Source organism: Chroicocephalus ridibundus, chromosome 6 (assembly GCF_963924245.1).
Source record: "Chroicocephalus ridibundus chromosome 6, bChrRid1.1, whole genome shotgun sequence".
Classification (NCBI taxonomy): Eukaryota; Metazoa; Chordata; class Aves; order Charadriiformes; family Laridae; genus Chroicocephalus; species Chroicocephalus ridibundus.
Genome location: NC_086289.1, coordinates 7,275,964 through 7,285,957, shown reverse-complemented (window position 1 = coordinate 7,285,957; position 9,994 = coordinate 7,275,964). Strand labels below are relative to the sequence as shown.

The window sequence follows — 9,994 nt, the reverse complement described above, 5'->3', positions numbered from 1 at the left end:
CAGCTCCCCAGAGAGGGGTGGAGATTAGCAAACACATTTCACATGATGGCTTTGAATATAATTATTTGCATAACTGGATTAAAGAAGCGCACCAACATGCCTCTAAATCTTATTATTGTTTATTAGTCTGGATATCAGAGAAAACAGTAATTACATTGAGCAGAGATTCTTGGGGCTCGATTCAGAGGCGGGTCTGAGCGAGTGCCTCGGTCCCCATCAGCCTGTGGGACCTCCAGCCCTCTGGCTCGGCGTTGGACCTCCTTTGTGCAGCGTGCAAGGAACGCCTGGAAAAAATGGCCTTGCAGGACCACTGAGGTGGGCCAAGGGAGCTGCCGAGGAGAGAGAAGGAGCTTCAGGACCCCATTGCTGGGGAATGCAGACCATTTTGGGGTGCATCTGCAAAACCTAGTGCTGAGAAGGGCTTGAAGCAAGGGGCAGACTCTCAGCTTTCTGCTGCAAATGCAAGTCCTGAAAGATTCAAGGCATGTACAGGTTAAACCAGCACTTAAACAAGGGTACCTGCTGTGCTGGGCACTCTTGAGAACCTCCTTGAGATGCCAGATCTTGGCACTGCTGGAACTGCAGCTCCGGGGGCTGCTGGTCGCGAGATGTTCCCAGAGCATCCGTCACTGTGGGAACAATATATGCACTGAGCAGCCGTTCATTTCTGTCTCAAGGAAAAAAAAATTAAAAAAAATAGAGAAATCCCTCTTGTTTACTTCGTACAGCTCTCTGCAGCAGCCATCTGCAGTCACTAACATTCAAGAGAACATTAATAAATCAAACTACAGTGTCGGCAAGCGAGTGTAAGAACCTGATGTGTAAGAAGGAAATGATCCCAGGGCTGCTGTGTTAACAAGAGTCTTCCCAGTTACTCCAGCGGGCTTCGGATCACTCTGGGTTACAGCGCTGTCTGTATTTAGTGCGCAAGATTGTAAACATTATGGGCCATCTCAATGCTAATTAGCCTTTACAAACTGATAACAGCTTGAAGTAACATAATTTCATAGAAGAAAAATCTCTAAAAGTCAGGATTTTGTTGTTATTTAGGGGTGCTTTTTGCAATGTCGTTTCAGTGCTCTCTCGGTGTCCTACTCTCTCTTCTCTTCAAAAAAGCCCTGAAACAGAAGTTGAAAGGCTTATAAAATTTATTATTTGGTTTGTTTGGAAGAGTTTTTTGCCTTTTCAAAATCACCAGTTATTCGAGTAATTTGTTATATTAAGCTTGAAGGAAGAACAATTTCCTAAAATTCAGCAAAAGAAAAACGCTTTTTAATAAGTCATTCAAATCTTGAAATCAAGCTAAGAAAGGCAGATACGCTTCATCACAGAGAGAATGCAAGTAAAACCCGCTTTAAAAAGACTTTGATTCGGTGTCTCTGTAATCAGCTTCTAATATCCAGTTCCTCATTACCGGCAACAGAACAGCTTGAAATTCTAAGGAAATTTGTGAGAAGGGGTTTCAAATGTTTTTCCAATGCTTTTCCCGGTGTGTGCATAATATGCAGCTGTGTGTTTTTTTAACCAGATTACCTTACTGAACGCTGATGAGCAAAACGATATTCACGGTTTCACAGTAGGAGTACATTTACAAACTAGAAAAACCATCCTCTCTTTCTTCCCTCTCCCTCCTCATCTAATTGCATTGCCTTGCAGCCCATACCCTCGAACCAGGACAGGTTCTGGCCATGGGCAGTTGCGGTTGGATAGATGCCCTTGGTGACAACGGCCAAAACTGCCCCTGGATCATACTGCTTTTCCAGCTGATCTCAGCTCAGTTTCAGTCAGTCCCTCATGCCATCCCACATTCTGGCTCCACAGGCTGGAAGAAAACTCTTCAGAAACAATGTCTGCTTTCAGAACTTTTTCCCTTATGCTTATCTATTATCTCGGGTATTTTCAGTTCAGACAGGGGGAGGAAGAGACTAGAAGCCATTAGGTTGATTATAGCTTCTAACTCCCTCATCTGATTGAAAGGTGAATGTCAAAGGAAATTGTTTCTTCCCAAAAGACTCCTTCAAAAGAGAGCACTTGCCACTCCGCTCCGTTTGACAGGTCTTTCTTTGACTGGTCACACAATGCTGATACACGGCTCAATGTCAACAGCCCCTTCCACCCACTGTCTCATAACAGACACCTTCAGAAGTGCTCCTGAAGACAGTGTCAAAGTCTCTGCCTGTCTCTGGAGATCAAAGCTGATGGCAGCATTGCCACACATCTAAATCAGTTCCTCAAGGAATGAGCAGAAAACATCTCGGCACTGGCAAATCTACGATGATTTCCACTCCTCTGGCAGCCGCCTTGTGGTAGGGTCGGCAAATTGGGGTTACGTGAGGCAACAGCAGGAACACAATTCAATGTCAGTAAAGTGGTGATGTGTTTTAATATCCCCCTATTTGGATGAGTTTCCACTACACATTATATTTCCAGTCTGTCCATCCTTGGTGACGGCACCAGCAAATCCACCAAACAGGCTGTCGCACACTCTGCATCACGGTTGCACCTCACAGAAATAACATCACCCCGCTTTTATTTCCCCTCTCCCAATACTGCATCTCACTCTGCCACATGCTGTGCTGCAGGTTCACGAGACACAGGCGGGTTGGGTTTGATGATAATGGGTTCAAAAAGGCTAAAGCACGGATTCTGCCTGATGGGGTTGGCCGTGGCAGGCAGGTGAGCAGCCCGGCTGCGATTCCATCCATTCGGCCAGCGGCAAGGAGAAAATGGCAGTGAGGGAGGAAACCACGCAGGGCAGACACAGCACACCCCACCAAGGGCCGCAGTCCTCATCCACACGTGGGTGCCCAGGCACGCAAGCAAACCGGTTGTCTGGTACAGAAGCACTGGGAGGGAATGCAGGTGAGCTGACACCATCACCCCACACACCCCTCAGGAGCGGGAGCCCCCTGCACGCTGCTGCCACCAGCACAACTCAACTGGCAGAGGGAGGCTCGGAGCAGCTCCTACCAACGTGGTTTTGCACCCACAGCTGAGGCAGCTGCTCAGGACGGGCACTTCAGAGAGCTTTAGGCTATTCTTCAGCGTGGCCCTTACCCAAGAGGACCACAGGAGTATTGCTAGTCCTCCACCCTGGATCCTGTGCTAAGGACTGGACGCTGGGTAGATACGCAGATTTAATTTTTACCCAATCCAAAGCACTTCCTCGCTGAGATATTTAGGTCTCATATTCATACTCGCTTCTCCCTGTCCCTAAATCCCATGTCTGTACTGCCAGCGATATCCAAAACAGATAGGAGGGGTCCCTGTAGTTTACATAAGCTTGTAAATGCGCATCACCTTATGTGTATCTTATCATGCCGACATCTCCTTGGCCTCAAACTCCTGTCAAAGCAGTGTAGACATTTTTGGGACTTGACGTCTGTGTCTCCTTGTCCAGTAGGAGTGGAGGTGCTGGGGAAGCTACACACGGGACTTGTGTTGTTCTAATTGAGCCCTGAGGACAAGTGTCAGGAATCAGGCCTAATTAATAGTGGCAAAGACTTTACAGTGCTACCTTACAAAGGAAGTGCACTCCCACCAGCTCTCATTTACAGCACCACACTGGCCATAATGCAATTTGTAGTGGGTCCAATTTTCTTCTTTCTCCAGGCAAACATTTTCTTCAGTTCCCCCCTGAAGCTGTCATGGAGCCAGGCATAGAGGAAGGCATTGGTACAAGCAGACATCATTGCAAACCAGTGGCACAGCAGCTGGATGAAATTGAAGTACTGCTTGTCAATCAAGCTGATGTCTATGTCCTTTATCATGTTGAAGATGTGCAGAGGCAGCCAACAGACTCCAAAAGCTGCCACCACCAAGACTAGCAAGCGAAAAGTCTTTCTCCTCCTTGCTCGGTCCCATTCAGCTTGGCCCTGGGTGACGTTGCCTGGGACGACACGGTTTTTCAGCTTAACTGAGATTCTCAGGTAGGACAGGGAGATGACAGCCAAAGGCAGTACGTAGGTGATGATGAGAGTGCTGTAGGCGTAAGCTAAGCGATCTCTTTTCATGTGGAACCAAAACTCCTCGCAGATGGAGAAGTCCAGTTCTGGGAACTCCGCGTGGTAAGTGTGGACCAAGGCTGGGGCAGCCAAGGTACAGCTCAGCAGCCAAATAGCAGCCAGGATATAAGCACAAATAGGGATTGTGAGCCTCCTGCGGAATGGGTACACCATGGCACAGTACCTATCCACAGCTATGACAGTCAAGGTAAAGACAGACACAAACACAGTGACGGGTTGCATCAGGAAAACAAAGTAGCACATGAAACGCCCGTACACCCATCCTCTGGGCTCAAAGGCATACGCGAGTGTCAGGGGTACGCAGGTTGCACACATGAGCATGTCTGAGAAAGCCAGATTGCCTACCAGGAAGTTGGTGACGTTGTGCATTTTTTTTGTCTTGCAGATAACATAAATGAGCAGGTAATTCCCAATGACACCAATAAAAACCACTAGCGAGTAGCAGGGGATGATGAGTGGCTTGAAGGTCTGAACAAACTGGAGCCCTGAGAATAAATTGCTGGCATTGCTATGAATCGCAGAGAGGAAGCTTTGGGAGGTTAAATTGTCCGAATTCATCATTTCCCTCTTTTTGTCGTCTGCCGACAGCTGAGTGAAGTAGTTACCACTGCACTACTCCTGCACTCAATCAGCGTGGATAATGAATGGATTACTGGCTGTCCAGAGGTTACCACAAGGATAGTAAACAAGCATCCGTAAAAGCAAAAGGTGAAGTTGTAATCCTCGAGAGGCAGCTTGCAGCAATTCCTAAGAAAAATGAAATACAACCAATTTCCATTAATGTCCTCCTGTATTTACTATTAAATCTAGGTTCTGACAGCATGCCACTTAATAAACATTTAATGCAGTGAGTACTTACTGCTCTGGTTTTTTAATCCCATATGATTTTCCTGTGGATTCCAAGAAGTGCCCTAGATGTCTGTCTTCTGCAAATCCAGGAGCGTGTGTGTGTGTGTGTGTGTCAGAGAGAGAGAGAATATGTGATTGAGAAAGAGGGTGATGCGCATTTACAAGCTAAGTGGAGACCAGTGTTTTTAAACAGTCTTCACTACTAGGTCATGACAGATTTGTGTATAAGCTTTTATCCCTATTGGCTGTCCTGGGTATTACGTTGCTCTTTGCGTGTTCCTTACTGATAGTAATTAGTTCTTGAATGTCCTTTCAAAAATTCCCTTCTCCTTCCAATGCATCTATAATTGCCCCTCACAGCTAAAAATCAATTTACATTCATTAACACTAGCCTGCACAGTATCTAATCCAAGATTCACTTTGCCACAGTCCTCAGAGTGTCCAAAAAAGCTACTTGTGAATTTGCTGCTATAACGTGGCTGTAAAATAGAATTTTAATAACATGCTGAGGCCAGATAAATGTTTGTGCCACTAGAGGGACTCAGCTACGTACCCGGTGAATGAAGTTAATAATAAAAATGTGCATTTAGCATGTAGCACAAAGCACCTTATTTTATTTAAATTTATTTTCTAATAGCGGTGCAATGTTTGCTTACCCATTGTATTTTCAGTGGGGTTTACTGTGTCTTCAAAAGGAAACACATGTGAGCATCTCAAAGGGAATATTAGCATCCGAATAGCTTAGCTGTAAGGGTTCACCTGCAGTGAACTACTGCAAACTGCTGCTAACCTTGCAGCTGCCTAAAAATGTTCGGGGTATTTCTTCATTCCTGCAGTAGGTTTGTTAACCTTTTCTGTACCAGACAACAAGTGCTAACCAGTCTGTAAAATAGTCTATACTTCCTTTGTTTAATTCAGACATTAGAAAGCAAAAAATCAGGATAGGTGCTTAGAGAACACACTTTTAAGCAGATGTCCCCACCCAGCTCTTGCCTATTGCTCTAATTGTCCCTTTAACTCTCCTCCATTTCGACCACTTCTGGGACCAGGACCTCAGCTGGTGAAAAATAGTGAAACTCCACTGCATCCATTTACACCAGTCAGACGAACAAAAAAAATAAATGGAACAGCTTAACAACTTCTGAATATTTCAGAGCAGAGAAAATTGCTAGGTTTTGCAAGGCACTCAGGGGATTTAGACACAAGGTCAATGGAGAGTTTATGTCCTAATCTCTTAGACTACTCTAAGGAAATATTAACCCATTATTTTCTATGAGGCTATGGGCAGACCTATATCCATTTTTTGATTTGATGTAATTTGACGTAAACCAAAAGTTCAAATAGATTTCATTTCTGTCATAAACCTTTCCCTAATCTTATAACAAAAGCTAATCTGGTGTCGCCCTTGTTCAGACCAGAGCCATTCTCCCACAACTGCTTATGATGGATGGGCGTTTCAAACCTAGTAAGTGCTGACTCTGTACCCCTGCATTTATGATTAGATTATGCTATGGACTGGAATATGGCTATAATTCCAGCCCAAGGGGAGAACAAGCATGGAGCCGCATTGCTCAGGAGTGCCATCCTTCACTTCATGGATGTAGTAACCTACCCATGACCCATATGAAAAATGGGATGTTATATCCCACTTTTGAGTCCAATCTCACCTATCTGAGCTGGATGGGACCCAAAGGAATACAGTACCTATTTATCTCTGCATACCCAAATCCAGAATAGGAGAGGGACCTGATGACAGAGGTTGCAAAGAGGCAAGGAAAAAGGGGATTCCTACTGCTTTCACCACCCCGTGCAACTGTATTATTTGGTTATAAGCAGTATACTGGAAAAGTAATTCCTAAAACCTATAAATACAATTGTTTCACTTAATGTGGGAGAAAAGTATGGTCTGATTTAAATGCTACTAAAGTAGGATTCTAGTAGGTTTTGGACATGATCTCTAATATAAGCCAAAAGACACCAAAAAAATGAACAGGGAGCATATGTAAATGGCCTTCATACTGCCCACATCCTACTGGAATTGAAAGGTTTATGCAAGGAAAGAAGCCTCACAACAATAACACTGCACACATAATAATTGAAAGTCACTTTTTTAACTAAGTAATTTTTCTATTTCATTTCCAAGACCTGCAGAATAGATCCAGTAAATATCATCATTTTATTTCTATGAGAAAAAAGTTTATACTTTCCTATGTGAGAAAAAAGAATCAAACAAAATATCACCTAAAGTAGCCTTTGAGTTCACTTTAAAGCTCAGGTCACAAAAACCTGTCAGTAGCCTTAGAGTTTCTTTTATTTCAAGCTGTACCAAGCAATCTTCCTGCATTTTCTCTTCCTGTATTTTCTCTTACCTTTAAATGTATGTTCTCCACTCCTGAAACCAGTAACTGGTACATCTTCTGTTCGAAGTCACCCACCTTATTTCTGTTGGTGATTTTCTGTTTGTTTTGGCTTCAGGCAGAAAATTTCTTCAGTTCGACTGTCCTCTACAGCTAAGACCTGGAAACATAATATTTAATAGGGATTTGAATAGAAAAAGTATTTCAATGTTTTACCCCAAAGAAATCCCCTTTTCTCCTTTTAAAACTGCGAATATTGATTTTGTCTAGAATTTCCTAGGCTAGATGGTAAAGCCCTTCCTGAACTGAGTATAAATCTATTTCACACACAGGATCTTCTCATTAAAAGAGAAAAGGTCACAGAAACTGCATTACTGTCATTTTAGAACTGTTTTGACATTCCAAGTGTATAAGGGTGTCACACATAAGAATGCTGATTAGCGTCTAATTGAAACCCTGGTCTTCCTTGAGTCGATGGAAAATGTTACATCTAGAGCCAGACCAACACTTCAACAAAACATTTCACAGCTGAGCTTTCACGATCTCCTGTGCTAACCTGTCCAACTCTGTACAGACGCTTTGAGTACAAACATTATAAGCTGCTATGTGACTTTCAGGAAGTGGTAAAGCTCTGTAAGCACTAACGCTGTTTCTTACACACATGTCTAATCCCTGTAGTTCCTAACTAAAACAGCATGATCCAGGAATGAGATCTGATCCTAGCAGCTATGCTCGCAGAACTCAACGGTACTTCTTAAGCTAGTAGGCCCTCTCTTCTATTATTTAGGCTTAACAGACAAAAAGGTTTCTTCCATCATTAAAGTCTCACAGTTTCAGGTGTTAGTTTTGTATGTTCTTGGTTATTTGATAGGTGTATTTTTCTGTAAAACACAACTTCTTTTGCAGCACAGAACTCCTTTAAAAAGTCTTTCACATTCTTCCAGGAATGTTCCGTGCAGGGCAGATCAGGCAGTTCTTGCAGAGCCTACAATAAAAATAGATGCTTTGCCTATTTTGAATGAGTAGAACTGGGGTTTCTTTTAGTAAATTCTTCTTATGACCAGTCAGGGAACAAGGTTGTGTGTCATACTACAATTTCAAGACAGGTCAGCCTGTCCCTCCTCCTCTCATTTAATCATAGAAAAGCATGGTGTGTGCTCCTGCTATACACTGGGACATCACAGTCTCTAAACTCTAAAAACCACGTTTATAACTAAAGCTTTTGTTCAGTGTGCTTGGAGTTTTTTGGTTGTTGTTGTTGCTTTTCTCAAATTCAAGGTACCAAACTTCAATAAATTCAGGATTCAGCTTAGAATAATTCACTTCAGCTGAAGAGGAACTTAACAAGTTGAATAAAGAAGAGGCGTGAATTTTAGTGAAAACATGCTTGAGGTTGCATGCTAAATATAAAATATTTGTATTTTATATTTATAAATTCTTAGTCTGCTGAGCAAAGTGAGATGAGAAAAGTGAGCTGGTTCCTTAGATGACAAAGAACTTGTGCTAAAATAAAGATAAGAGTGTAAAAACTGAGGGAAAATACAGGTGGTTTCCTGGGTATGAAGGTGCTGGGTCACAATTACCACAACAAGGTAAAAGCCAAACATAGAAGCGAATAAACTCATACTGTCAGGAGCTAGCTAATCCCCACTGCCAAGTTCTGCAAGAACTGGCACATGGAACTGCTGGGTGAGAAGTAAGGGCTTTTCCTATCTTTATGGCATGGGAACACAACCCTGTGTCTGAAGAAAAGCAAACGGGACACCTGTCCTTAATCATAAGAATGTCAGGAGAAGGGGATGATGAGAAAGTGCAGGCCCTTTACTCTGACAGCAGTTTTTTGGTAGGTTTTAGACCAGACTTAAGGACAGAGGAAAGACAGAGAGAGGAGACAGAACAGGATACCAAAGGAAGTTTTTGTCAAATTAACCTTCCATCTCTGTGTTATTAAATTGATTTTTCTCAATGTGGGATAAGTAGTAGTTCTTCTCAGTTTGAGTTTGTGTAACACATGAGGAGTAGCATATCAGAAACCATCATCTATACCAGAGGAAATATCCTAAGAACTGTGATGTAGGCAAAGAGCAGCCACATTTATGATGGAATTGGACCAGAAGACAGCAACTGTTCATGGTCCTCAAGAACATTACTTGGGACTGACCAGTCTTGGTAGCTCTTTTCATTTTACTATGCTATCACACAATGCAGGACCACACTGACTGACTTTGATAGAACCACCAAGTTTGGAACCAGAGACAACATGCAGGTTGACTGCACAATTACACAGAGAAGCTTTGAAAACCTCAGGGAGAATGGGAGGAAGTTTGATACCATCACAGAGGAAAAACTTGTCATAAAAGACAGGATCAAGCTCACCCGACAATAAGCATTTTCACTATGACTTAGAATGGAGTAAATTCAGTTGTAGGGCTATACAAAAGAGGAGGCAACGCATTTGAAAGTGCAAAGAAAAGAAAATCTACTACTTTGTGAGAGATTCCAGGGTAAATTTGCCTCTACTTTGTTACAATTTCTGGACAATTTTTCTTGCTATAAGTGTCTATTCACCAGAGCAGAATTGCACTGTATTCTTTAAAAACACTGGGGAGGATGGTAAACTCCAGGGCAGGTGAAGATGTATTTAAGCTAAGGAACAATACTAATGAAAGAACAAATTCACCATGGGCAAATTTAGGATGGAAAGTAGAACACTTCTAAGTGGGAGGGCAACAAATTGCCCCTTGGCAGTGCTGGCTTTTGAGC

General features: G+C 42.9%; 1 protein-coding gene across 1 annotated transcript; it reads right to left on the bottom strand.

The window, feature by feature from the left end:
• Positions 1 to 950: 950 nt before the first annotated feature.
• Positions 951 to 4,662, bottom strand: PRLHR (prolactin releasing hormone receptor). Its single transcript, XM_063338694.1, has one exon. It carries the CDS (start codon positions 4,584 to 4,586, stop codon positions 3,552 to 3,554), a length of 1,035 nt encoding a protein of 344 aa, XP_063194764.1. The 5' UTR covers positions 4,587 to 4,662; the 3' UTR covers positions 951 to 3,551.
• Positions 4,663 to 9,994: the final 5,332 nt, after the last annotated feature.